The sequence below is a fragment of the Pseudophryne corroboree genome, chromosome 3, assembly GCF_028390025.1.
Source record: "Pseudophryne corroboree isolate aPseCor3 chromosome 3, aPseCor3.hap2, whole genome shotgun sequence".
NCBI lineage: Eukaryota > Metazoa > Chordata > Amphibia > Anura > Myobatrachidae > Pseudophryne > Pseudophryne corroboree.
The window spans coordinates 304,456,573-304,484,517 of NC_086446.1; the positions used below are offsets into that span (position 1 = coordinate 304,456,573).

The 27,945-nt window shown below is 46.0% G+C and overlaps 1 protein-coding gene across 2 annotated transcripts in view; it reads left to right on the forward strand.

Annotated features, from left to right (window-relative positions):
- Positions 1-26,081, forward strand: part of LOC135055377 (androgen-induced gene 1 protein-like) — a 44,136-nt gene extending 18,055 nt beyond the window's left edge. Inside the window, exons 2-6 of one of the 2 annotated variants that reach the window (XM_063959379.1) lie at positions 4,387-4,527; positions 4,773-4,874; positions 12,286-12,401; positions 15,131-15,282; positions 23,963-26,081. In XM_063959379.1, coding sequence (XP_063815449.1) covers positions 4,387-4,527; positions 4,773-4,874; positions 12,286-12,401; positions 15,131-15,282; positions 23,963-24,009 — 558 coding nt within the window. In that variant the 3' untranslated portion in view covers positions 24,010-26,081. Of the gene's footprint in view, positions 1-4,386; positions 4,528-4,772; positions 4,875-12,285; positions 12,402-15,130; positions 15,283-23,959 lie in introns of both variants that reach the window. The other variant, XM_063959378.1, reaches the window with a different exon arrangement.
- Positions 26,082-27,945: the final 1,864 nt, after the last annotated feature.

Consider the following 27,945-nt stretch of genomic DNA (forward strand, 5'->3'; position numbering starts at 1 on the left):
CACCACATTGATGAGGGAGGTTGGATGTGCAAGACACCTTTCAAAAACGTCTGGACCTCAGGGAGAGAAGCAAGTTGTTTCTGAAAGAAGATGGACAAGGCCGAAATCTGGACTTTTATGGAGCCCAGACGTAGGCCCACATCCACACCCGACTGCAGAAAAAGCAGGAAACACCTCAGATGAAATTCCACCGCAGAATATCTTCTGATCTCACACCAAGAGACATATTTCTTCCAAATATGTTACCCCCTTCCTGGCTTGTATCATAGTTGAAATGACCTTGTCAGGGATGCCTCTCCTGGCTAGAATCAGCTGTTCAACCTCCATGCCGTCAAACGTAGCCGTGGTAAGTCTTGATATACGAACGGGCCCTGTTGCAGAAGATCCTCGCGAAGAGGTAGAGTCCACGGGTCTCCGAGGAGCATCTCCAGAAGGTCTGCGTAACAGGCCCTTCTTGGCCAGTCTGGAACAATGAGAATTGCTTGAACCTTTTTTTCCTTTTTATTCTTTTTAGAATTCTTGGGATCAGAGGAAGTGGAGGAAACGCGTACACCCTCTAATAGACCCATGGAGTTGTCAGAGTGTCCACTACCACTGCCTGTGGATCTCTCGACCTGGAACAATACCGCTTGAGTTTCTTGTTGAGACGAGAGGCCATTATGTCGATTTGCGGATATCCCCATCAACGTGTTAAGCACCTGATCACCTCCAGGTGAAGGCCCCACTCCCCCGGGTGCAGGTCGTGTCTGCTGAGGAAGTCTGCTTCTCAGTTGTCTACTCCTGGAATGAAGACCGCCGACAAAGCCGCAGTGTGTTTTTCTGCCTAGAGGAGAATTCTTGACACCTCTGACATTGCTGCTCTGCTTTTCGTTCCTCCCTGTCGGTATATGTACGTCATTGCCGTCACATTGTCCAACTGGACCTGAATGGCCCGATCTTGAAGAAGAGATGAGGCCTGCAGAAGGGCGTTGTGTGTGTGTGTGTGTGTGTGTGTATGTGTATATATAGCCCTGAATTCCAGGATGTTGATCGGAAGGGTGAATTCCTAACTTGACCATCTATCTTGAAATTGCATCCCCTGGGTGACTGCTACCCAACCTCTGAGGCTTGCGTCTGTGGTGAGCAGAATCTAATTCTGAATCCCGAACCGCCGGCCCCTGATCGGGTGAGAAGTCTGTAGCCACTACAGAAGGGAGATCCTTGCCTTTGGCGACAGACTGATCCTCTGGTGCATGTGAAGATGTGATCTGGACCATTTGTCCACCAGATCGAGCTGGAAGAGTCTTGCATGGAACCTTACGTACTGAAGAGCCTCGTAAGAGGCCACCATTTTCCCCAGAAGGTGAATGCATAGATGCACCGTATCCGGGTTGGCTTCAGGACATCCCGAACCATCGACTTGATTACCAATGCCTTTTCCAACGGAAGAAAAACTTCCTGCGACTCTGTGTCCAGTATCATTCCCAGAAATGGGAGCTTCCGAGTTGGCTCTAAATGAGATTTCGGAAGATTTAGAATCCACCTGTGATCCAGGAGTAGTTTGGTTGTGAGGCCAATGCTGTTCAACAACCTCTCCCTGGACGGTGTCTTTGTCAGAGGATTGTGTAGGTACGGAATTATGTTCACTCCCTGCCTGCGAAGGAGAAACATCTCTGCCATCACCTTGGTGAACACCACCTGTGCCGTGGAGAGACCAAAAGGCAGGGCCTGGAACTGGTAGTGACAGTCCTGCAGTGCAAACCGTAGATAAGCCTGGTGAGGTGGCCAGATTGGCATGTAAAGGTACACATCCTTGATATCCAGAGACACTATTTACCTACCTATTTACCAGAGCTGGAGGTCTGTTCCTGAGAACCAGCAGCTACTGTTTTTTCCGTGGTTTACCTCTAGCGCCTCTGGTGGCTACAGAAGAACCTCTGGTTTTGCCCTTAAACTTGGCAGTCTGAAAGAACTGTAGGTTAGGTCCTGAGTAGGCCTTCCTGGCTGGGGGAGCTGCAGAAGGAAGATACGTGGACTTACCCACAGTAGCTTTGGAGATCCATTTGTCTAGTTCATCTCCAAATAAGGCCTCTCCTGTGAAGGGTAGGCCTTCCACGCTTCTCCTGGAGTCCGCGTCCGCAATCCACTGGCGTAGCCATAAGCCCCTGCATGCTGACACTGCCATAGCAGTGGTGCGTGCATTAAGCAAACCTACTTCTTTTATGGCTTAACCATAAATTTCGCATGGTCCTGTATATGTTGCAGGAGTAAAACAATGCATCTACTATCTGTGGATTTTCCCATATTATTTTTATTTATTTTTTTCTATCCTCAGGAGGAAAAGGAAAGGATGAGAGTAACCTTTTAGGGATTTGAAATTTCCTATCTGGATTAACCCACGGTTCTTCAAACAGGGTATTCAGTTCCTGTGACACAGGAAAAGTGACTGAGGACTTCTTTTTTTTATATTAAAATAAGATTCCTCACACTCTTGCACCTTATCAGGAATTTGCAGAACGTCTCTGATAGAGGCTTTTATAGAAGCTATCTCCAGTGACAGAGCAGCATCCCCTCCCCCTCTGAGTCCACCTCTCGCTCCTCCATGTCTGACCTATCAGAGTCAGACTGCAGGATATGGGCCAGAGTACGTTTTTTGCGGACAAATGGCAGGGGATCGAGACGCTGGTTTGGGGACCGAGTCTCTTTTCAAAAACTCATCCACAGACTGTCTTTAAGTCTTGTCTCTTTCTCATTGCGGGACAGTTTAGTAGAAATATGGGAAATCATTCCTTTAATAGAATCCAGCCATGCTGGCTCTGCCCCGCTAGCCTGGAAAGATACAATGTAGTGAGCCCCCTGGGAAAGAGGAACACGCTGCCGTACATGAAACACACTCCTGACGTATTGTAATGTGACTGCACACACACACAGGATAAAGTTAAGATCACAATTAACCCACAAAGGGCCCTTCCAGGGAGACACAGAGAAATTATGTAACCAGCACACCGCGTCCTTATTGCTAATGCCAAGCTTAGCTGGGTCGCAGACCAAGTACCCAGATTGAGGATTTAGTACACTAATAATTGCTCCCCCCACTTGCTATGACCCCCTGGTACCGCTGAGGTAATCTGGAGTCACTCCAGAGAAGCTGCGCGTCCCTCTCAGTCAGCATCTGTGTCCACTGCAGAGGGAAAATGGCGCTGGTGAGCTGCTGGATCTGTTCATAGTGAAGCTACGCCCCCTCAATGGCGCGCAGTCTTCTCACTTTTTCTATACTGGCTGTGGTCATTTTAGTTCTTAAAATGGAGTGAGTCATAACCGTTTTAAGTCTGTGTATGCTCTGTGTACGGTGTACTGAGACTCAGTTTGCCCCCTCAGAAGCTGTGCATCTGCACTGTGTACTGAGTCTGGAGACGCAGTCCGGCCCGGTTAGAAGCCGTGCATCTCCGTACCCTCATGCCGCCATAATGGCCTGCGACCCACTAATTGAGACACTGGCTTAGTACTCGCCTCTCTTCTTTCTTCTGGCTCTGTTAAGGGTGGCGGCGTGCTGCTGGAATGTACGCTTGCCGTGGTGGGGCTTGCGAATAGTTCCTTCAGGAGTTAGTGTCCTGTCAGCGGGGAACAGGACCATTAACTCTTCAAGAGATTGGGCCATTGCCATTCTTCTCCCTCTCCCCCCCCCCCCCCCCCCCCACCTTAAGTCCCACAAAGCAAGCTGGATGGTGCCATCCAGTCCTGCCTGAAAATAACAAACTGAAAAATAAATGCAGAAAACTCTTCAGAAGCTTCCATAAGCGTGGCCGGCTCCTCCGGGCACATTTTCTAAACTGAGTCTGGTAGGAGGGGCATAGAGGGAGGAGCCAGCACACGTGATAAAATTCTTAAAGTGGCCATAGCTCCTAGTGGGACCCATCTATACCCCATGGTACTAAATGGATCCCCAGTATCCTCTAGGACGTAAGAGAGAAGACGCTGCACTGCATCTCATTTTCTCGCCTTCATTTGAATAGGAACCCTCCTGGGGAGGGGATTTTCAAAAACAAGCTCCCACAGTCTCTTCCATATGGGGATAGGTAATGCCTGTCAGAGATGAGTGGGATATTCTGTGAGTGATATTTCTTTGCTGTGAGTGTTGAGACATGTAGACTTAATTCCATCCTGCCTCCAATAACTGCAAATAAAGACTGCAGTGGTGTTCCTTACGAGGTTAGAAATTGTTAATACACTTTTGTAGGATTGCTATTTTTTTTTTTTTTGCAGTTATAGTAGCACCACTGTTCTTGGTTAGATAACGTTTATACCTGATTAAAAAAATATCTTCATCTCGAGAAATTAACCTTTAGTAAATGTTTTTCTGTGAAGGTTCATGGGCAGTGTGTCACAATGTATACTTGTATTTTCCAGGTTATTCAGACTGTATTTTTTGGCTTCTGCGTTTCATATGACCTGGTTCAGCTGTGTCTCTCCAGTAGGAACCGAATCTGCTTATTCCTGACGTGGCTGAAGGACCGTACCTTCTGTATTCTGGCATTCCCGATGAGTGCGGTAATATTCCCATCTTCATAAATTGCCCATGTCTTTTGAATATTTGTCAGTATTCTGTTTACATAATAATTTAGCCACTTAAAGGCACTATTCCTGTAGCTTTTATGTTTTATTAAGCAAACTCATATGCTTCCAAACAGCTGATATGTATGTATATAAGTGTAAGGAGATTAAATAAGTATGTCTGGTAAAAAGAATTTGTTGCATGTGGAGTTTCCTTTTAAAAATATTTTATTCTTCTCTAGTTTGTAGTTACCTCGTTCTGGAGCATTTATAATTACGACCGGGAGCTTGTGTACCCAAAGGTATTGGACAGCATCATTCCACAATGGCTCAATCATTTAATGGTAAGGGTTTTTCCCAGTTCACCAAAGCTGTTACTTAAAATGATTTCAATATTTTAGTGTTTTCCGGTTGCAGAAGAGGCCCTCTACAACCCATTGTCATTCTGGTCACTGACCACTCGTTTCATTAGGTAGCAATTGAAACGGACCATAGTAGGATCAAAAAAGTATTGTCCTCTCACATTGAGAGTCACCACGCTCACTCCTGTAGTGAGCTGCTAGTGACTAGAGAAGTGGAAGAGGTGAGAAGAAGCATGATGGAGGCAGGAAGTGATCTCACAGCCTGGTCTCTGTCACCCATGGGGAGATGCACCCTGTGATGACGTTATCACGTGGGTTTGTGAGAGGAATAGCCCTGTTCAGTTGTTGCCAATAAATACATGCCTCTGCTGTTGCTTTAGTAACAGGAGTGGGTGTAATTCCCACATCAGACTGTGAGATAATATGTAGTTTGATGCTCCAAACCAGAATCCCAGGCCCTCTCATGAAGTCACAGCTTCAACTCCACCCACTGCCAGAAGGTCTCAGGGTGTTTGTAACCTATGTCTGGTGAGGGGCACGCTCAGGAGTAATTTTAGTAAATAATAATTTGTTGACAGTGGCAGCAGATAATGGTTAGACCAGACTTCCTTGAGATGTAAAGAAATGTTAACATACTTAGGATAAACACAGAAACGCAAAAAAAAAAATAATAATGGCATTTTAGATGGTCCACTGAGTCTTTTATCTGAGTCCATGTTTCATGACATTGGGGGTAATTCCAAGTTGATAGCAGCAGGAAATTTTTTAGCAGTTGGGCAAAACCATGTGCACTGCAGGGGAGGCAGATATAACATGTGCAGAGAGAGTTAAATTTGGGTGTGGTGAGTTCGATCAGCAATCTAAATTGCAGTGTAAAAATAAAGCAGCCAGTATTTACCCTGCACAGAAACAAAATAACCCACCCAAATCTCTCTCTGCACATGTTATATCTGCCTCCCCTGCAGTGCATATGGTTTTGCCCAACTGCTAAAAAATTTCCTGCTGCGATCAACTTGGAATTACCCCCATTATATACTGCATTAGGTTTGACTGTACCTGACCGCGCTTCCTGTTATTGCAGGATGATATTTTAGTTTGAACCTGCTGCTAACCTGCACATATCTATACTGCATTCTCCAGTGCAGATGGACATGTACAGTATGAGCTTATATACTAGACAAACATCCCACTTCATTCAGTAGAATAGTAATAACCCCTATGGAAACCTCCACTCTTTTGCTAGGTTTGGCGATGTATTAAAAAAAAATTTATTTGACTTATTTGTTATATGGAGATCAGTAATTATTATTGCCCCACCACTTGTCTTCTACAAAGCTCTTGATGCTATGCAGATGTAAAATTTACAAGCATGGAGCCTTTTTGCCTGTTTCTTATCTACCTGCTCTCAACTGCATACTCTGTCCCCTGTCACTATTCATGAGTCAATACTGTGGCTTGTGTTTAGTGCTTATTAAGTGGTTTTGTAAATGTATTTTTTAGAATGTTAAAGGGAGATTCATGAAAGCTCAGAGAGAGAGAAAATCACAACCAATCAGCCCCAGTTGTCATTTCTCTAATACAGTCTGTAACATGACCGTTAGGAGCAGATTTGTTAGTACTTTCTGTTAGCCAAGCTTTGATACATCTCCCCTTTAGTATGGTAAATGATATCTGTTTCATTCCGGAGCGTTAACACTATTGTGTTTTTCTCTAACGTCCTAGTGGATGCTGGGGACTCCGTAAGGACCATGGGGAATAGACGGGCTCCGCAGGAGACTGGGCACTCTAAGAAAGAATTAGTACTACTGGTGTGCACTGGCTCCTCCCTCTATGCCCCTCCTCCAGACCTCAGTTAGAATCTGTGCCCGGAAGGAGCTGGGTGCATTTTAGTGAGCTCTCCTGAGCTTGCTATTAAGAAAGTATTTTAGTTAGGTTTTTTTATTTTCAGCGAGCTTCTGCTGGCAACAGACTCTCTGCTACGTGGGACTGAGGGGAGAGAAGCAAACCTACTAACTGCGGCTAGGTTGCGCTTCTTAGGCTACTGGACACCATTAGCTCCAGAGGGTTCGAACATAGGAACTTAACCTTGGTCGTCCGTTCCCGGAGCCGCGCCGCCGTCCCCCTCGCAGAGCCAGAAGACAGAATCCGGCGGATGAAGCAAGAAGACGTCAAAATCGGCGGCAGGAGACTCCTGTCTTCACATGAGGTAGCGCACAGCACTGCAGCTGTGCGCCATTGCTCCCACACTAACCCACACACTCCGGTCACTGTAGGGTGCAGGGCCCAGGGGGGGGCGCCCTGGGCAGCAATTAAGTACCTCCTGGCAAAAGCAGCATATATACAGCTGGGCACTGTATATATGCATGAGCCCCCGTCATTTTTTACACCAAATCACGGGACAGAAGCCCGCGGCTGAGGGGGCGGGGCTTCTTCCTCAGCACTCACCAGCGCCATTTTCTCTCCACAGCTCCGCTGAGAGGAAGCTCCCCAGGCTCTCCCCTGCAGACTCACGGTAGAAAGAGGGTAAAAAGAGAGGGGGGGCACATAAATTTAGCGTAATAATCATATATACAGCAGCTACTGGGTAAACACTAAGTTACTGTGTGATTCCTGGGTCATATAGCGCTGGGGTGTGTGCTGGCATACTCTCTCTCTGTCTCTCCAAAAGGCCTTGTGGGGGTCCTGTCCTCATATAGAGCATTCCCTGTGTGTGTGGTGTGTCGGCACGCTTGTGTCGACATGTTTGACGAGGAGGGCTGTGTGGAGGCAGAGCAGGTGCAGATGAATGAGGTGTCCCCGCCGACGGCGCCGACACCTGATTGGATGGATATGTGGAAGGTGTTAAATGCTAATGTAAACTCCTTGCATAAAAGGTTGGATAAAGCTGAAGCCTTGGGACAGTCGGGGTCTCAGCCCATGCCTGATCCTACAACGCAGAGGCTGTCAGGGTCTCAGAAGCGCCCACTATCCCATATTGTTGACACAGATATCGACACGGATTCTGACTCCAGTGTCGATGGCGATGATGCAAAATTGCAGCCTAAAATGGCTAAAGCCATCCGCTACATGATTGTAGCTATGAAGGATGTATTGCACATATCAGAGGTAAACCCTGTCCCTGACAAGAGGGTTTATATGTTTGGGGAGAAAAAGCAAGAGGTGACTTTTCCCCCTTCACATGAGTTAAATGAGTTATGTGAAAAAGCTTGGGATTCTCCTGATAAGAAAGTGCTGATTTCCAAAAGGTTACTTATGGCGTACCCCTTCCCACCAACGGACAGGATGCGCTGGGAATCCTCCCCTAGGGTAGACAAAGCTCTGACACGCTTATCTAAGAAGGTGGCCCTGCCGTCACAGGATACGGCCTCCCTAAAGGATCCTGCGGATAGGAAGCAGGAAGGCATCCTGAAGTCTGTTTATACACATTCAGGTACCATACTGCGGCCGGCAATTGCGTCGGCCTGGATGTGTAGTGCTGTAGCAGCATGGACAGATACACTGTCTGAGGAACTGGATACCTTGGACAAGGATACTATTTTACTGGCCCTGGGGCATATAAAAGACGCTGTCCTATATATGAGGGATGCCCAGAGGGACATTTGCCTACTGGGCTCTAGAATAAATGCAATGTCGATTTCTGCCAGAAGGGTCCTGTGGACTCGGCAATGGACAGGCGATGCCGACTCTAAAAAGCACATGGAGGTTTTACCCTACAAGGGTGAGGAATTGTTTGGGGACGGTCTCTCGGACCTAGTTTCCACAGCTACAGCTGGGAAGTCAAATTTTTTTGCCATATATTCCCTCACAGCCTAAGAAAGCACAGTATTACCAAATGCAGTCCTTTCGATCACAAAAAGGCAAGAAAGTCAGAGGTGCGTCCTTTCTTGGCAGGGGTAGAGGAAAGAAGCTGCACCATACAGCTAGTTCCCAGGAACAGAAGTCCTCCCCGGCTTCCACTAAATCCACCGCATGACGCTGGGGCTCCACAGGTGGAGCCGGGAGCGGTGGGGGCGCGTCTCCGAAAATTCAACCACCAGTGGGTTCGCTCACAGGTGGATCCCTGGGCTATACAGATTGTGTCTCAGGGATACAAGCTGGAATTCGAAGTGATGCCCCCTCACCGTTACCTAAAATCAGCCCTGCCTGCTTCCCCCATAGACAGGGAAGTAGTGTTAGCGGCAATTTACAAATTATATCTCCAGCAGGTGGTGGTACAGGTTCCCCTCCCTCAACAGGGAAGGGGTTACTATTCCACAATGTTTGTGGTTCCGAAACCAGACGGTTCGGTCAGACCCATATTGAATTTAAAATCCCTGAACATTTACCTGAAAAGGATCAAGTTCAAGATGGAATCGCTCAGAGCGGTCATTGCAAGCCTGGAAGAGGGGGATTTTATGGTGTCTCTGGACATAAAGGATGCTTACCTGCATGTCCCCATTTATCACCTCATCAGGAGTACCTCAGATTTGTGGTACAGGACTGTCATTACCAATTCCAGACGTTGCCGTTTGGTCTCTCCACGGCACCGAGAATATTTACCAAGGTAATGGCGGAAATGATGGTGCTCCTTCGAAAGCAGGGTGTCACAGTTATCCCATACTTGGACGATCTCCTCATAAAGGCGAGGTCCAGAGAGCAGTTGCTGATCAGCGTAGCACACACTCAGGAAGTGTTGCAACAGCACGGCTGGATTTTGAATATTCCAAAGTCGCAGCTGATCCCTACGACTCGTCTGCCCTTCCTGGGCATGATTCTGGACACGGACCAGAAAAAGGTGTTTCTCCCAGGGGAGAAGGCTCAGGAGCTCGTGACTCTGGTCAGAGAACTCTTAAAACCAAAACAGGTGTCTGTGCATCACTGCACGCGAGTCCTGGGAAAGATGGTGGCGTCATACGAAGCCATTCCCTTCGGCAGGTTCCATGCGAGGACCTTTCAGTGGGATCTGTTGGACAAGTGGTCCGGATCGCATCTTCAGATGCATCGGCTGATCACCCTATCCCCCAGGGCCAGGGTGTCTCTTCTGTGGTGGCTGCAGAGTGCTCACCTTCTCGAGGGCCGCAGGTTCGGCATACAGGACTGGGTCCTGGTGACCACGGATGCAAGCCTCCGAGGATGGGGAGCAGTCACTCAGGGAAGAAACTTCCAAGGGCTGTGGTCAAGTCAGGAGGCTTGCCTGCACATCAATATCCTGGAACTAAGGGCCATATACAACGCCCTGAGTCAAGCGGAGCCTCTGCTTCGCAACCAACCGGTGCTGATTCAGTCAGACAACACCGCAGTGGCTCATGTAAACCGCCAGGGCTGCACAAGAAGCAGGGTAGCGATGGCGGAAGCCACCAGGATTCTTCGTTGGGCGGAGAATCGCGTGCAAGCACTGTCAGCAGTGTTCATTCCGGGAGTGGACAACTGGGAAGCAGACTTCCTCAGCAGGCACGACCTCCACCCGGGAGAGTGTGGACTTCATCAAGAAGTCTTCACACAGATTACAAATCGATGGGAACTGCCACAGGTGGACATGATGGCATCCCGCCTCAACAAAAAGCTACAAAGGTATTGCGCCAGGTCAAGAGACCCTCAGGCGCTAGTTGTGGACGCACTAGTAACACCGTGGGTGTTCCAGTCGGTCTATGTGTTTCCTCCTCTTCCTCTCATACCCAAGGTGCTGAGAATCGTAAGAAAAAGAGGAGTGAGAACAATACTCATTGTTCCGGATTGGCCAAGAAGGACTTGGTACCCGGAACTGCAAGAAATGCTCACAGAGGACCCATGGCCTCTGCCTCTCAGACAGGATCTGTTGCAACAGGGGCCCTGTCTGTTCCAAGACTTACCGCGGCTGTGTTTGACGGCATGGCGGTTGAACGCCGGATCCTAGTGGAGAAAGGCATTCCGGATTAAGTTATTCCTACGCTGATAAAGGCTAGGAAGGACGTGACGGCAAAACATTATCACCGTATATGGCGAAAATATGTTGCTTGGTGTGAGTCCAGGAAGGCCCCTACAGAGGAATTCCAGCTGGGCCGGTTCCTGCACTTCCTACAGTCAGGAGTGACTATGGGCTTAAAATTAGGGTCCATAAAGGTTCAGATTTCGGCCCTATCCATTTTCTTTCAAAAGGAACTGGCTTCTCTACCTGAAGTCCAGACGTTTGTAAAGGGAGTGCTGCATATTCAGCCCCCTTTTGTGCCACCAGTGGCACCTTGGGATCTTAACGTGGTGTTGAGTTTCCTGAAATCTCACTGGTTTGAGCCACTTAAGACCGTGGAGCTAAAGTATCTCACGTGGAAAGTGGTCATGCTATTGGCCTTAGCTTCGGCTAGGCGTGTGTCTGAATTGGCGGCTTTGTCATGTAAAAGCCCCTATCTGGTTTTCCATATGGACAGGGCAGAATTACGGACTTGTCCGCAATTTCTGCCGAAGGTGGTGTCATCTTTTCATTTGAACCAACCTATTGTGGTGCCTGCGGCTACTCGTGACTTGGAGGACTCCAAGTTGCTTGATGTAGTTAGGGCTTTGAAGATTTATGTAGCCAGGACGGCTGGAGTCAGGAAAACTGACTCGCTGTTTATCCTGTATGCATCCAACAAGCTGGGTGCTCCTGCTTCAAAGCAAACTATTGCTCGCTGGATCTGTAACACGATTCAGCAGGCTCATTCTGCGGCTGGTTTGCCGCATCCAAAATCAGTGAAAGCCCATTCCACAAGGAAAGTGGGCTCTTCTTGGGCGGCTGCCCGAGGGGTCTCGGCATTACAACTTTGCCGAGCAGCTACTTGGTCGGGTTCAAACACCTTTGCAAAGTTCTATAAGTTTGATACCCTGGCTGAGGAGGACCTTGTGTTTGCCCATTCGGTGCTGCAGAGTCATCCACACTCTCCCGCCCGTTTGGGAGCTTTGGTATAATCCCCATGGTCCTTACGGAGTCCCCAGCATCCACTAGGACGTTAGAGAAAATAAGATTTTACTTACCGGTAAATCTATTTCTCGTAGTCCGTAGTGCGGACTTTCTGCAATATGTGTATATAGTTATTGCTTAATAAAAGGGTTATGTTATGTTGGCATCTGTTGTTTGATGCTCTGTTGTTGTTCATACTGTTAACTGGGTTTGTTATCACGAGTTATACGGTGTGATTGGTGTGGCTGGTATGAGTCTTACCCTGGATTCCAAAATCCTTTCCTTGTAATGTCAGCTCTTCCGGCAGAGTTTCCTTAACGGAGGTCTGGAGGAGGGGCATAGAGGGAGGAGCCAGTGCACACCAGTAGTACTAAATCTTTCTTAGAGTGCCCAGTCTCCTGCGGAGCCCGTCTATTCCCCATGGTCCTTACGGAGTCCCCAGCATCCACTATGGACTACGAGAAATAGATTTACCGGTGAGTAAAATCTTATTTTTCTTTACAGCACAGTTTTGTAGTGTTAGTGATGCTCATTGAGCTGTTGACTTGCTCACATCAGTATCCTAGCAGGAAAAGTGGACTGGCCACACTGATGCTGTTCTGCATTGCATATCTGTCATGGTAAGCTGCCTATATTAACAGTGTGTGTTATGTGAGATGGCTTCCTGTTATGACACACATTCTTTGTTTTCTTAATAATTACAAGAGGCGCGATTTAAAGATGGATGTTTGTCAATATAATATTTTGCTTCAAAACACACTTATATTTAAAAGATACCAACAAATATACTTGGACTGCGTGATGTGTGGACTCACAGTTACTACTAATGCTAATCACCCTTTGATGTGTAGACCTACTGATTAACAATCTGGACTGATTGAAAATGTGGTTCATCACAATTTGACTGTATCTGCAAATTGTACGTTATAGATTTGGGTATTTGTTTCTCTGTTCAAGCGGCCAGGTCATCCTTTTACATACTGTAGACCCCATTTAAGTAAAGCTAATAACTAATTGCTGCAAGTAAAATCAAAACATACTTCTGCAATGTGTTTTCAAAGTACAGTAGATTTTATAAAAATGTTTCTAAGTAACAATGAAACTATAATCTTTAGTGACTGTTATAAAGAGTGTGTGTGTGTGTATGTATGTATGTATGTGTATATATCAATAGTTCCCAAACACAGCCCTCAAGGCGCCTCAATAGCCCAGGTTTTAAAGATATCCATTCTTAGGCACAGGATTCTTAATTACTACCTCAGTCACTTTGATTATACCATCTGTGTGTTTGTTTGTGTATAATATATAATCTCGTCATCCACGGATAACACTCTCTCTATGGCCCTCATTCCGAGTTGATCGCTTGCTAGCTAGTTTTAGCAGCCGTGCAAACGCATAGTCGCCGCCCACAGGGTAGTGTATTTTCACTGTGCAAGAGTGCGAACGCCTGTGCAGCCGAGTGGTAAAAAAACATTTTGTGCAGAGCAAGACCAGCCCTGTAGTTACTTATTCTGAGCGATGATTGCTGCGACGAAGGTCCCGGAATTGACGTCGGATACCCACCCTGCAAACGCATGGACACACCTGCGTTTTTCCAAACACTCCCAGAAAACGGTCAGTTGACACCCATAAACTCCCACTTCCTGGTAATCTCCTTGCGATCGGCTGTGCGAATGGAATCGTCACTAGACGCAGTGCAAAACAACGATGCTCTTTGTACCCGTACGCCACATGTGCGCATTGCGGCTCGTACGCATGCGTCGTTTTGCCATTTTTTTTTTAAATGATCGCTACGCAGCGAACAATGGCAGCTAGCGATCAACTCGGAATGAGGGCCTGAATTCTGTGATGGCAGTGGTCTCCTTCACCAGAATAATGACTAAGAGTTTACGGTGTTGACTTTGGCTTCCAAATTCCATGGAGGCCCCACCTTGCAACTTACAGGAATTAAAGGATCTGCTGCTAACGTCTTAGTGCCATATACCTCAGGACACCTTCAAAGGTCTTTTGGAGTCCATGCCTTGATGGGTTAGAGCTATATTGGCAGCCTGATGGGGACCTACACAATATTAGGCATTGTGGTTTTAATGCCATGGCTGATCAGTCTATATGCCTCAGACTCCATTAAATTGCAGTTAAATGTACTCTCCTCTCAGGTTCAGAGGGAAACACCCAGACTACGACACTATATTGTGCATGGTATAATATCACACACACACACACACACACACACACACACACACACACACACACACACCTGTGCCAAAAAAACCGAGACACATCTGTGCATTAAATGGTATCTTCTGCAATATCTGTGCAATATGTTGTTGTTTAATTTGTTGTGACGATGACCGAATACCACAGTGTAAGAGGCTATGAACTAGGCTTGGTAGTAGGTACCAGAGAGTTGGGTCTACTCCTTTATCAACATGAAATTTGGAGTTTCACATACAGCAATTTTCAAATGTGTACCGTGATTGCACAACATCAGGAAAGGACCACTTGGGTCCCATTGCTGATCCTACAACACAGGGATTTTGCATTACTTTGGTTTATGAACTCCGCTACTAGATGCAAGAAGACTGGAAACGTGTAGCCTGGTCCGACGAATTGAACTGTTTCAGGTAAATGGACAATTATGCATGTGGAGAAAACCCCACATAGCAATGAACCTAGCATGTCCAGTGGCAGTGGCACTGTAATGGTGTAATACTATCAAAATGAGGACCTATACATTATGAGACGGGTGTCTCGGTTTTGTTGCGCGAGTGTGTTTGTGTATGTGTAATATGCAGATGTAGCCAAGGTCATCCACTGTGACTACAATGCAGTTGTGCACTGCTGACGCGGCTAGGCGATCTGGCGCTGAGGCAGCACACAAAGACGCTCCCATTCATGTGAATGAGGTGCGCGCGTCCCAGATGCGAATGCGCCCTGCAATCGACTGGGTGCGGCTAGGCGCAGATGTAGCCACGATGAACGTGATTACATCTGTATATATTTTTTCTTTGCACTTTTGAATAATGTGTTACAATACTCTTTGGGAATAGACACATCTTTAGTCACATGGTACTTGCAGCTGTTTTCTCAACTGAACCAATGCTCACAACAAAACAGCATGCCAATTCATTAGGGACCAGTGACCTAAATAAGGCTTCAGTCATTTGCAAGCTGATCCAGTGTTCATGAGACAGCAGTGTTACTAGGAGTTAGGCATCACTGAGCCACTTCATGAGGGGCACCGTGCATTTAAACTCAAGCAAACATTAAACCATGTTAAGTTTGGCCAGTAAGCAGCTTCTACTTTTGAACAGCAATGCAGTAATAACTACTGATTTGTCTTTGGCAGGATCCTCTGGGTACATCATGCATCAGGCATTTGGGTGTATCCAATTCTAGAGACTCTGGATGCTGTGGGTATGTCGGTGTTTTTTGCGGTTTCTTTCCTAATTATGGTTCCTTTCTATTGCCTGGGAGAGTGGCTGACACAGTTACGTTGGGGTAAGTTATACTTTTTGTATGACTTTTATGCTTCATTCACAAAGTTTCTCAGGAGGAATATAAATTCATGTTATCTTGCTTAACAATCTACATTGAACCTAACCTAGCTCTTTGAATTGCCACAGAGAAGATGTGTACCAGTAACATATATTTTAAACTAATGACCATTATGCTTACAGCAAATCAATGATTTAGGTCGGGGATGGGGAACCTACGGCCCTCCAGCTGTTGTTGAACTACACATCCCAGCATGCCCTGCAACAGTTTTAGCATGGCCAAATAGCAAAACTGTAGCAAGGCATGCTGGTATGTGTAGTTCAACAACAGCTGGAGGGCCGAAGGTTCCCCATCCCTGATTTAGGGTAATAGAGAAACCACTTTAGGTTCAAAGTATTGTTGCACTATGACAGGCCTGGCCAACCTGTAGTTTTCAAGTCCCAGTATTCCTTGCCACAGTTTTGATATTAGGAAACTGTGGAAGGGGATGCTGGGACGTGTAGTTTCACAACAGTTGGACAGCCACAGGATGGCCTGACGTGCACTATGGGCCTTATTCAGGTTTGTTAGCAATTGGGCAAAATCATGTTGCACTGCAGGTGGGGCAGATGTAACGTGTGGAGAGCGTTAGATTTGGGTGGGGTGTGTTCAATTGGATATCTAAATTGCAGTGTAGAAATTAAGCTGTCAGTATTTACATTGCACAGAAACAATATAACTCATCTAAATCTCTCTGCACATGTTACATCTGCCCCACCTGCAGTGTAACATGGTTTTGCCCAATTGCTAACTTTTTTTGGTTTGCTAACAAACCCGAATAACCCTTATGATTTTTTTATTTTATTTTTTTAGTTTTGTGCAACTAAAGATGGGTGCATACAAGATCGATCCTGCAATTTTGCAACAGGCTGATGTGTAGCCAGATTAAGGAATGGATGTGCGCAGGGGATACTGTACCCTTGGCCCCCCCTGTCAGGGGCTCCATCTGACATCACTAGCTCTTCCTTTTGTGTAGCAGCAAAACCAGGCAACAAGCATGCAGGCAGGACAGTATGCAATGCAGGCAGAGACACAGGAGTATTGAGTTTCATGAGCTACCGACAGAGCTTCCATCCTGACCAAAGGAATTATATGAGGGGAGATAGCTGTAAGTGACCAATGAATCCCAGCTTCTCCATCCCGCCTGGGTGTTTGGGTCCTGTGTAATCTGTTATCTTATGTGAGCATTCCGGTCTATAAAGATAGACACACTGGGGTAAATTTACTAAGATGGGAGTTCTATTTAAGATGGGATGTTGTCCATAACAATTAATAAGATTCCAGGCAATATCTTCTAGAAGGTGCTAGATAAATGAGAAGTAGAATATGATTGGTTGCTATGGCCGACATCCCATCTTAAATAGAACTCCCTTCTTTGTAAATTTACCCCACAGAGTCCTCCTGAGTCCTGGCCATAAGTAAGTAGTACAGAGGCTGCTGCTGCTAGTTTTCTATGTGTATTTTAGAATTTTTAAGTTTTCTTTGTCCCACTACAAGATAACTTTATAAAATAGTTGTGTCTCAATTAGGTGGAACTATAAAACCGTACCCAACTATTAGTTTAAATCTAATATATGCCGTTAGTTTAAATGTAATATACACAATTCATACTACCCAACAGTTGGTAAAATGCTCTTTACCTGGACTTCCCTCCTTAATTTATGGTTGCAATCACCTGTGTTGAAATACCTTTCTTATCAATAAAATAGTTCAACACAGGTGACGCCAGTCATATATTAAGTTTGAAGTCCAGGTAAAGTGCATTTCTGCAGCAGGTTACATTGGTTTCCACAGGAAAACATTGGGGTGTATAGTGGATCTTGAGCCAGAGGCACCAACAGGCTAAAGCTTTAGGCTGTCCCAGGATGCATTGGGTCCTCCTCTATAACCCGGCCTCCAGGCACAGTTTCAGCTCAGTTTCAGTTGGTGTCTGCAGCAGCAGATCACTTAACAGGTGGGCTGCACTGGGCAGCCCTGAAAAAGCTTTTTTTGACAGAAAATTTCTTCAAAACTGGGCTGTCAGCACTGTATGTCATGGTGACACTTCAGCATTGCAGCTCCATCACCTCCCAAGCGGCGTTGCATATTCCTGCAGCCTGTTCCTGGTTACTTGTGGTAGACACACTCTGGCTTTAGTCACACGGTCGCAGTCGCTCTCCTGGTGTGCGTGGTTGCTATGGGGAGGAGGTAAGAGGGTCCCCCAGGCGGGACCCGCTATTAAATCGTGTTCCGTCTGTGACCTAGGGAGACAGGTCGCGGCGCTAGCGTGGACACTGTCACCAAGCAGGGACCCCGCTAGACCACCAGGGCAATGGAGCACAGGTCGGGTGTACTAACGTCCCATTTAATAAGGCTCGCTAGTACCTGGGGTGGAAGTCCAGCATAGGGGAGCTGGCGCTTGACCTCCCACCGGCCCAGGGCAACATCTACTGCAGATTTTCCCGCCCTGGAGCTGCCTTACACTCTCCCTCACTCCCTGACTGAGACTCTGGGTGCCATCTTATAAGCATAGTTGCGACTAGTCTCTGGGACGGCAGGGCAAGGTCTCCCTTGTAAAGGCGCCTGTATACAGCGATGTGACTTTACAAACACTTGAGTATTCTACATACAGACAGCGTTAGTTAAGAAAAAGTGTACCTATTACTGGATATATTGTACAAGTATTCTGATATGTACAGATAGATAGATAGATAGATATCTAGAAATATGGATATAGATATATATAATAATATAATCTGCAGTTTTATTGTCCTAATAATCTGCATTGCCTGTGTGTGCCTGTATCTGCTGTGTGATTTCACTTTTCAGTGTTTCCCAGATATATCTATCACTATATTCTGTACCCTAGGGGACTAGGTGCGTCAAGGTCGTATATATATATGGTGCGTCACAGTATTTACCTATTACATGTATTCTATTGTATACTCAGTCACATAATACCGGATTTATTCACAGGTGTTGTGTACTGTGTATTCAGTCACATACTAACGGATTTAATCGTAGGTAATGTACTCTGTCTGGCTTTATTGTACTATGTCGCTCTGTTGTTGCATTTGTGTACAATGTCGAACAAGAAGGGCAGTAAGTCTGTGGACGCTCCTGCATCATGCAAAGCATGCACCAAAGATTTACCAGAGTGGGAAGCTGTGTATGATGATCTGTGTACTATGTGTCATACATCTCCCAGTCAGTCCGCAGCTCCTGTAACCAGGAGCCACCCGGGCTGTGTTCACAAACCTACTGGGTACTCTGGTGGAACGCCTTACGTCCCCTATGGGACCACCTGTGCCATTACAGACACAAATTGTCCTTATGGTTAATCCGTCTTGGGCGGAAAATTTGTCTAACCAGTTGCAGCAATTAAATCATTCCTTGGTCAGACAAAAATCTACTCCAGGTCACTCTCGTGTCTCTGGGTCATCTAAGCAGGCTGCTTCCTCCTCACAATCCACGTATCTCTCAGATGTTTAATCTGAAGAGGAGGGGGAGCATACTGTCTTGTCAGACACTGAATCAGGTGTTTCTGAGGAAGATTCTCTATTGCAATTTGGTGTCCCTGTGATTGTTATTAAGCAAATACTACAAATCACTGATGATGAGGATTCCACTACTGTGGCTAAGAAAACTGATATGGTTAACGGCAGAAGGTGGTTAAAAATCTATTACTCCATTCTGAACATTTGGTGGACATCAGGCAGGAGCCCTGGTCTAATCCAGGGAAGATATTCCCTCTTGTTTAAACGGGCCTTGGCTCAATATCCTCTCCCTGCAGAGTTATGTAACAAGTGGGAAAATTCACCGCCGGTGGATTCTCATGTCACCCGCCTAGTGGTGTCATCCACTCTGCCTGTCACCACTGTCACTTCACTGAATGAGCCGACAGATAAGCGCGTGGAGGGATGCCTGAAGTCTATTTACTCCCTTACAGGTTCTGTACATAGACCCACTATTGCGGCTCCTTGGGCTGCAAAAGGAATTGAAGCATGGCTTCATGCATTGGAGGAAGAGCTGCCCGATGATATATCTGACCATGCCAGACAATACCTCTCATATTACAACCACCGCCACCTATCACATTCAGGAGGTGTCCTCTGAGGCGGGTGTGTTGGCAGCCAAGGCGTCAACTACGTCTATCATGGCTCTCCGTATTCTGTAGTTGAGGACGGTGGACCTAGACTCCAAAAAGTCCTTTGAGGTACTCCCCTTAAAGGGGAGGACCTAAATAAAATTGTGTCTGAATTGGCGGCTGCTAAGACTGCCTTTCTCCCAAATACTAATCCTTCTGCACAGAAGGCTAAAGGTACCACTTTTTGCTTTCCCTTGAGGCCGAAAGGAACGAAAAGTCAGGTATAACTGAGACAATCTCGTCCTCCCAAAACCACTAAGCCTGGGCGGCCGTCAGCCTGCTTCTAAGCAAGACGAGCCTGCCGCATGACAGGACGGCCTTCCCCTGGGGGATCCAAGGGTGGGAGGCTGACTTCTGCAGTTCACCCAGGTCTGGTTAAAGACCACTTCAGACGCATGGGTGCAGGAAGTTGTCTTTCACGGTTACGCAGTCTCCTTCAAGAGACGCCCCCCTCGCCAGTTTTGCACCTTGGTTATCCCTTCTGATCTGTTAAAGGCGCAAGCTCTACAAAAGGTTGTGGGTTCCCTCCCGAAAACCGGAGTGGTAGTGCCGGTTCCTCTGGCCCAGAGAGGCAGAGGTTACTACTCTAACTTGTTTCTAGTTCCGAAACCCAATGGGTCTTTCTGGCCTATACTCAACCTCAAATCACTGAACAAGTTTGTGAGTGTCTCCCAAGTTCCGTATGGAAACACTGCGCACAATTGTACTGGCTATGGAACCCGGAGGCTATAGGGTATCCCTGGATATACAGGATGCATACCTGCATATACCTATTGCCATGTCGCATCAGCAGTAGCTGCTGTTTGCTATTGGCAAACTCCACTATCATTTCCAGGCTCTACCATTTGGACTGGCTATGGCTCCTCGGATCTTCACCAAGGTCATGGCCGTAATGACGGCCCATCTCCGTCGCCAGGGAGTCAGGATCCTGCCGTATCTGGACGACTTGCTGATTCTGGCAAACTCCCACGATGGCCTCCGCAGTCATCTGCAACTGACGGTAAGCTTCCTACAAGCTCACGGGTGGCTCATCAATTGGAAGAAATCTTCGCTGGTCCCAGCTCAGAGCATGGTGCACCTGGGGGCACTCCTGGACACTCAGTCAATGACTGTTTCTGTCTCCAGAGAAAGTCTTGAGACTTCAAGACAGAATAAGATGCTTCCTTTGTCACCCCAGAGTGTCGATACACTCGGCGATGCAAGTACTTGGCCTGATGGTGTCGGCATTCGACATGGTAGAGTACGCTCAATTTCATTCTCGCCCTCTGCAGAGGTTAATCCTTTCCAAGTGGGACGGCCTACCTCATCGGATCAGATGTCACATGATCACTTTGACTCCGGAGGTTCGCCTGTCACTGACCTGGTGGCTACAGGACCAGCAATTGAGCAGGGGCCATCCCTTCTGGAACCCTGACTTGGTCCTGCTGACAACGGAAGCCAGTCTGAGGGGATGGGGTGCAGTGTTAGAGCAACACTCTTTTCAGGGTCGCTGGACCAAGGAGGTGCTCCCAATAAACATTCTGGAGTTGTGGGCGATGTTCAATGCATTGACTCTCGCCCTGCCTCTGGTACAGAACAGGACAGTTCAAGTACGGTCAGACAATGCCACTACGGTGGCATACATAAACCATTAAGGGCTATGATGGAAGTGCCAAAAATCCTTCGTTGGGCGGAGCGCCATCTGCCAGCAATATCAGCAGTGTTCATTCCGGGCGTCCTAAACTGGGAAGCGGACTTCCTCAGTCGCCAGGACGTGCACTCCGGAGAGTGGAGTCTTCATCAGGAAGTCTTTCAACTCCTAGTGAACAAGTAGGGCCTACCCGATGTAGACCTGATGGCGTCTTGACACAATCACAAGGTTCCAGTCTTTGGATCAAGGACCAGGGATCCTCAAGCAGCGTTCGTGGACGCACTGGCAGTTCCATGGAACTTTCGGCTGCTCTACGTGTTCCCTCCAGTGTCGCTCCTGCCCAGGGTCCTGCGGAAGTTTAAACAAGAAGGATTTCTACTTCTAGTCACTCCAGCGTGGCCCAGACGGCATTGGTTCTCAGATCTGCAGGGTTTATCGCCAGAGCGTCCTCTTCTACTTCCTCAATGCCCAGACCACCTCATACAGGGCCCTTGTCTTTATCCGGACCTGACCAGGCTGGCTTTGACGGCGTGGCTCTTGAAGCATCACTCCTGAGAGTCAAAGGATTCTCTGAGGTGGTTATCCAAACTATGTTAAAAGCACGTAAACCGGCTTCAGCTCGGATTTATTACAGGGTCTGGAATTCTTACTTCACCTAGTGTGTGCTGATAAGAATTATGATGCATACAGATTCAGAACTTCCAGAATTCTGGCTTTTCTGCAAAGAGGCCTGGACTTAGGCCTTCGTCTGGCCTCCCTCAAGGTTCCCATATCTGCCTTGTCGGTATGGATTCAGAGAAAAATTGCGTCTCTACCTGACCTTCATACATTCACTCGGGGTGTCTTACGGATTCAGCCTCCCTATGTCCCTCCTGTGGCTCCATGGGATCTGGCTGTTGTCCTGAATGCCCTGCAGGAGTCTCCATTTGAACCTCTTGAGACGGTGGGCCTTAAATGTCTCACAGCAAAGGTCTTGTTTTTACTGGCCATTGCTAGAAGGGTGTCGGGCTTACGCGCATTGTCCTGTCGTCCACCCTTTCTAATATTTCATTGTGACTGGGCAGTTCTTAGAACTCGCCCAGGTTATTTACCTAAGGTGGTGTCATCTTTTCACCCTAACCAAGAGATTGCGGTTCCAGCCTTTTATCTCTTCTGATTTGTCCTCCAAAGCGCAGTCTTTGGATGTGTTACGGTCTCTTCGTGTATATGTGGAGACGACTGCTTCTATCAGGAGGTCAGACTCCCTTTTTGTCTTGTTTGGTTTTCACAAACGTGGCTGTCCTGCAAATAAGCAAACCTTGGCCAGATGGATTAGAATGGTGATTGCAGGCTGGTCTCCCAGCTCTTGCTGCTATTAAAGCCCATTCTACTCGGTCTGTTGGACCTTCTTTGGTGGCCCGCCATGGCGCGTCCACAGAACAATTGTGCAAGGCGGCTATGTGGTCCTCAGAGAACACGTTCATTAAGTTCTATGCCTTTGATACTTTCGCCTCCCAGGATGCTTCCTTTGAACGCCAGGTTCTCATATCCGCTAAGGCGTGTCCCCTCCCTTGAGGAACTGCTTTAGGACATCCCTGATGTTTCCCTGTGTAAACCAGTGTAACTTGCTGCAGAAAATGAGTTATGGTAGCCTTACCATTGTTAACTCCTCTTTCTGTGAGGTACATTGGGTTCCACAGGGCGCCCACCCTGACGCACCTAGCTTTTACGGGTTTGCATGGCATTAGCCGCTGGTCCCTTCTCCTGTCGTGAGAATGTGGTTTTGTGTGACTAACATCTGCCTTCTCTCTTACCTGCTCCTGTATTGGACTGGTTAACGAAACTGAGCTCACAGTGCCTGGAGGTGGGGTTATAGAGGAGGCCCTAATGCATCCTGGGACAGCCTAAAGCTTTAGCCTGTTGGTGCCTCTGGATCAAGATCCACTCTGCACCCCAATGTTTCCCTGTGGAACCCAATGTACCTCGCAGAAAGAGAGTTAACAATGGTAAGTCTACCATAACTCTCCTTTTTGTCCCTCCTGGAATGGGTCATGTTGGGAGGTATGCACATTCTAATATACACTCCCTTTCCCCCAGGCCTCCCCATCTTAAGTTGATTAGGTCCCCCTCCAAGACTTAATCTGGGTCTGTTGATACATTGTAACAATATATACTCACTGCTTAGGCGGCCGTACAACAGCACAATGGGGCAGATTTATTAAGCCTGAAGCAGTGATAAGTGCAAGGTGATAACGCACCAATCGGCTCCAATATGTAAATTGACAGTTAGGAGCTGACTGGCTGGTGCGTTATCACCTTGCACTTATCACTGCTTCAGGCTTAATACACCTGCCCAATGTATTATGTTGGTTGATCGTATTCAATTACTCATTGCTCTTGCTCAGTATGTGCAGTATGTCTACACTCCATACAGTGTGCACCCAACTTTAGTTATTCTGTCCCCCCATCACATTATACGGAAGCATGAAAATGTCATCGGATATATTGGGTGCTTATGCAAGTGTGAGCTGGTGCTGGAACCAGTATCAACCAATCTTTTTGGTATAGGTTCCCAGATCAGTGTTCCTTCAATGTGCTATACCCCTTATTGTACAGGACTTTAGGACTCCTCATATAAGGGTAAATGTAATGAAGAAGAATTTTTAACTGTTCTTGACACCAGATGTATAGCAGTGTTTTACTTTCCTTTTTAGCCAAAAACTGCTTTCATTACATGTAACCCATAGTGTATGCTACATTCTGTCATATATAGCAACAACTGTTCTTACCGTTGTAGCGTTCTACCAGCTACCGTTACCTCTTATGTAAATAAATGTTACCTGTACCAACTTAGCTGTGCGACAGAGGCTCAGAAACATTCTCTCATGCTCCTACTATTTATTCAGCAGGCTCTCGAAGACCCTCAAAAACAAAGAAGAAAAAGAAGAGCAAATAAAGGCACTGCCAAACATTTAGGACTATCTTATTATTTTTTTTTATTTTTTATTGTGATTCTTCAATGGAAAAAATAACCTTTCCCCCTTGAGGGAGGATGTGACTGCAACAATTATATTGCTGATTGCTACAGTTAACTGTTGTGCATTGTATTTTTTTGTTTTTATAACTGTAACATTACACATCTCTGAGAATAATGCTCTGGCTCCACCTATGTGGTCTCTATTTAACGCAAAATCAAAGTTTACCACGGAGGTAAGAGTGTCCAGAAATGCTGAATGCCTTCCAGGATGTTATAATTCACTTACAATGAACAGGTATCGCTTTCTGCGCTACAGGGGGTGGTTTACAGGAACTGCTGGAACTTTTCCCTCCTGACTGCCATGTAACATATAAAAGTGGAATGAAAAAAACGAAAACCTGAATAAGCATTTTGTCAATCCTGGTTTCTAAACTTGCTTTTTAGCTGGTTGTGTTTACATACCGGGGACTCCACTATCTACAGTAGGAATGCCTTAATCTGTAGCCTCACAACAGTCTCTGCACCAAGGAATTCTGGGTGTAATGACACGCTCTTATGTGTCGCTACATGGCTGAAGTTTTGGCACTATATTTTCTATTTTGTTAACTGTGTAGATGAATTCCAGTGAGATCACTATGGGCTATATAATGTGTAAAAAGTTTGCCTTTAACATTGTTGCATTACTTTTAATATTTTGTATACAAAATTAAGCTCAGTGGGTCAAAGCTGTGTCTTGGTTATGTTAATAGTGGTGGTGGTGATTGTAGGTCGATTTGTAGCTTGTAACAAAAAAAATAAATGTAAACCATATCCCCTTTGTTCCCAAACTGTGTGCCTTGGCACCCTGGGGTGCTGCAAAGCTCTTTGCAGGGGTGACTAGGGTTGGTGGTCTGGGACCAAATCAAATTATTTATGGTCATTGATAGGCAAAACCAGTGCTAGTGGCCAATCGTAAAACATGTGGGCAATCGGAAGCTCAACTGTAGACATCGACATAACTGACCTGAAGGATGACAGGTAGGCACAATTTACTTACTTACATTTTTTTTCCAACTTTCATCCTAGGAGTTCTGTGAAAGAAATACTGATGCTCTAGGGTGCTGTGATTCAAGAATGTTTGGGAAACGCTGCCATATCCCATCACCCAGCGGTATATTTACTGAAGTGCGGGTCTTCAAATGTGGAGAGTTTGCCCGTAGCAACCATTGTGATACTACTTATTATTTATCTAGCACCTTCTAGAACATAGATCTGCAAACTCGGTCCTCATTACCCCACACAGTGCATGTTTTGCAGGTCTCCTCACAGAATCACAAGTGAAATAATTAACTCCACCTGTGGACCTTTTAAAATGTCTGTGAGTAAATGATACACCTGTGCACCTGCTGGGTTACCTGCAAAACATGCACTGTGTGGGGTACTGAGGACCGAGTTTGCAGACCTATGTTTTAGAAGATAATTGCCAGAATCTAATTGGTTGCTGTGGGCAACATCTCCACTTCTGTAAACCCATACTGCACAATCTGGATCAGCACTCACTTAGCTGCTTTAACTGACAGCCACATGAGGGGATTATTTAGTACAAGATGTTAACAGATTTATTTCACAACAAAGCTACAATAACAATACATTTACTGTATACCATAGCTGCCAGTCTGGTTCAGAATGCATTGAGGTAAACAAATGCTTGCAACAGTTGTTCTGGGATATGACCTATTTCTTCTTTTTGCATTCTACTATTAAGGAAGCCTGTATATGTCCTATTAAACATATAGTAAGGTATGGAATGTGTTGGTGCTATAGTAATAAAAGATGATACATTTGCACAATGTATGAAATAAAATAATAAATAATTCTGTTAAGTCCCATATACTAGTTCTACATAATACTTGAGCTGAATATGATTGGTTAATAGACTGTTAGCCTGTAACCCAATAGAATACATCTATGGCAAAAGCAGGAAATTTTATTTCCAGGAATGGAGGAAATCTTGATTATTGTTGCATCCAGCCTGTTTGTGAATAAAATCTTTAAATTACATATATACTAAATGTTCTCCTTGCTGTGATTTTTCCCTTCTCTGGAAAGTATTAATATCTAACTTTGGGTTTGATGTATCAAGCAGTGAATAGAGTGGAGAAGTTGCCAATAGCAAACAAAACTTCTACCTATCACTACCAACTTCTACGTATCACAAAACAACTCCTACCTATCATACTTGTTGATAAATGCTACTGATTGATTTGGGCAACATCTCATCTAGTCCACTCCACTCTTTTTTTTTTTTTTTTTTTTCCATGCTCTATACAGTACTGTGCAAAAGTTCTCGGCAGGTGTGAGAAAAAATGCTGCAAAGTAAGAATGCTTTTGAAAATAAATACATTTTTATCAATTACCAAAATGCAAAGTTAAAGAACAAAAGAGGAATCAAATCAACATTTGATGTGACAACTCTTTGCCTTCAAAACTGCATCAGTTGTTCTAGGTACACTTGCACACAGCGTTTGAAGGAACACGGCTGGGAGGTTGTTTTAAACACCTTGGAGAACTAACCACAGATTTTCTGTGAACGTACGATTGCTCAAATCCCTCTGTATCTTCATGTAATACTAGACAGACTCTATGATGAGATCAGGGTTCTGTGGGGCACATATCACTACCAGGACTCCTTGCTTTTCTTTACTCTGAAGAGAGTTCTTATCTGAATGCACACCGGTTACTCCACACAACTGAAACACTCCCCTACTCATCAACTGCGCTGCTACAATTGCGGAAAGAAGTGAGCTTTGTATGTCAATCTACAACTGTGGTCATGATGTACTTAGGGAGGAGGAGGGAGAAGCAAGGATTGTAAAAGGCCAAGACGAGAAGTACGGGAGTCTTACAACAGGCACAATAACTGCTGGACAACCTATATCTTCAACATAATCTCTATTGTGGCCACCACAGACTAGGCCTAAAGGGGGGGGGGGGGGGTACTGACGGGAGAGATGTGTGCTGAGCGATCTTAGCACAGACCGCTCAGCACACATCTCTCCCCCCGCTCAGCACAGCGCGATGTGCAGCGGGGGGGAGCTCACTTTACACAGCGCTGAAGTGAGCGACCCGCTAGATTGAGCCTGCATGCAGGCTCAATCTAGCACCGGCGATAGCGGCATCGCTATCGCTGGGGAGCATACACACGACAGATCCGTGCTCAAATCTAAGCAATCTAGTCAGATTGCTTAGATTTTAAACATGGATCTTTGACTGTATAGTCATTTGTGGGTATAAAAAAAAAAAAAAAAAAACAACACCCTTGCAGCTAGTAGTGTGAACAAATGACTATATTCTTAATAGGGATGCTGCCTGTTTTTACAACCAATGTTCAAGATTTCCAGATATACAACATTCATTGGTGTTTTCAAATGGTTGGATCTTTCCAGGACCAATAACTTCCAGAATATTTGACTTGAAGTGGATTGTCTCAAACTGAAAGAAGTCCTTGTTACACAATCTTGATAAAAAAAATAAAATAAAAAAAACAACTTTTACGTGTTGAGAGCCATGCCTGTAAGATGAAAAATTGAAATTTTCTCTTACGTCCTAGAGGATGCTGGGGACTCCAAAAGGACCATGGGTATAGACTGATCCGCAGGAGCTTGGGCACACTATAAAGACTTAAACTGGCTGTGCACTGGCTCCTCCCTCTATGCCCCTCCTCCAGACCTCAGATAGACTCTGTGCCCAGGAGTGACTGGATGCACACTAGGGGAGCTCTACTGAGTTTCTCTAAAAGACTTTGTTAGGTTTTTTTTATTTTCAGGGAGACCTGCTGGCTACAGGCTCCCTGCATCGTTGGAGTGAGGGGAGAAAAGCAGACCTACTTCTTCTTAGTTAAGGGCTCTGCTTCTTAGGTTACTGGACACCATTAGC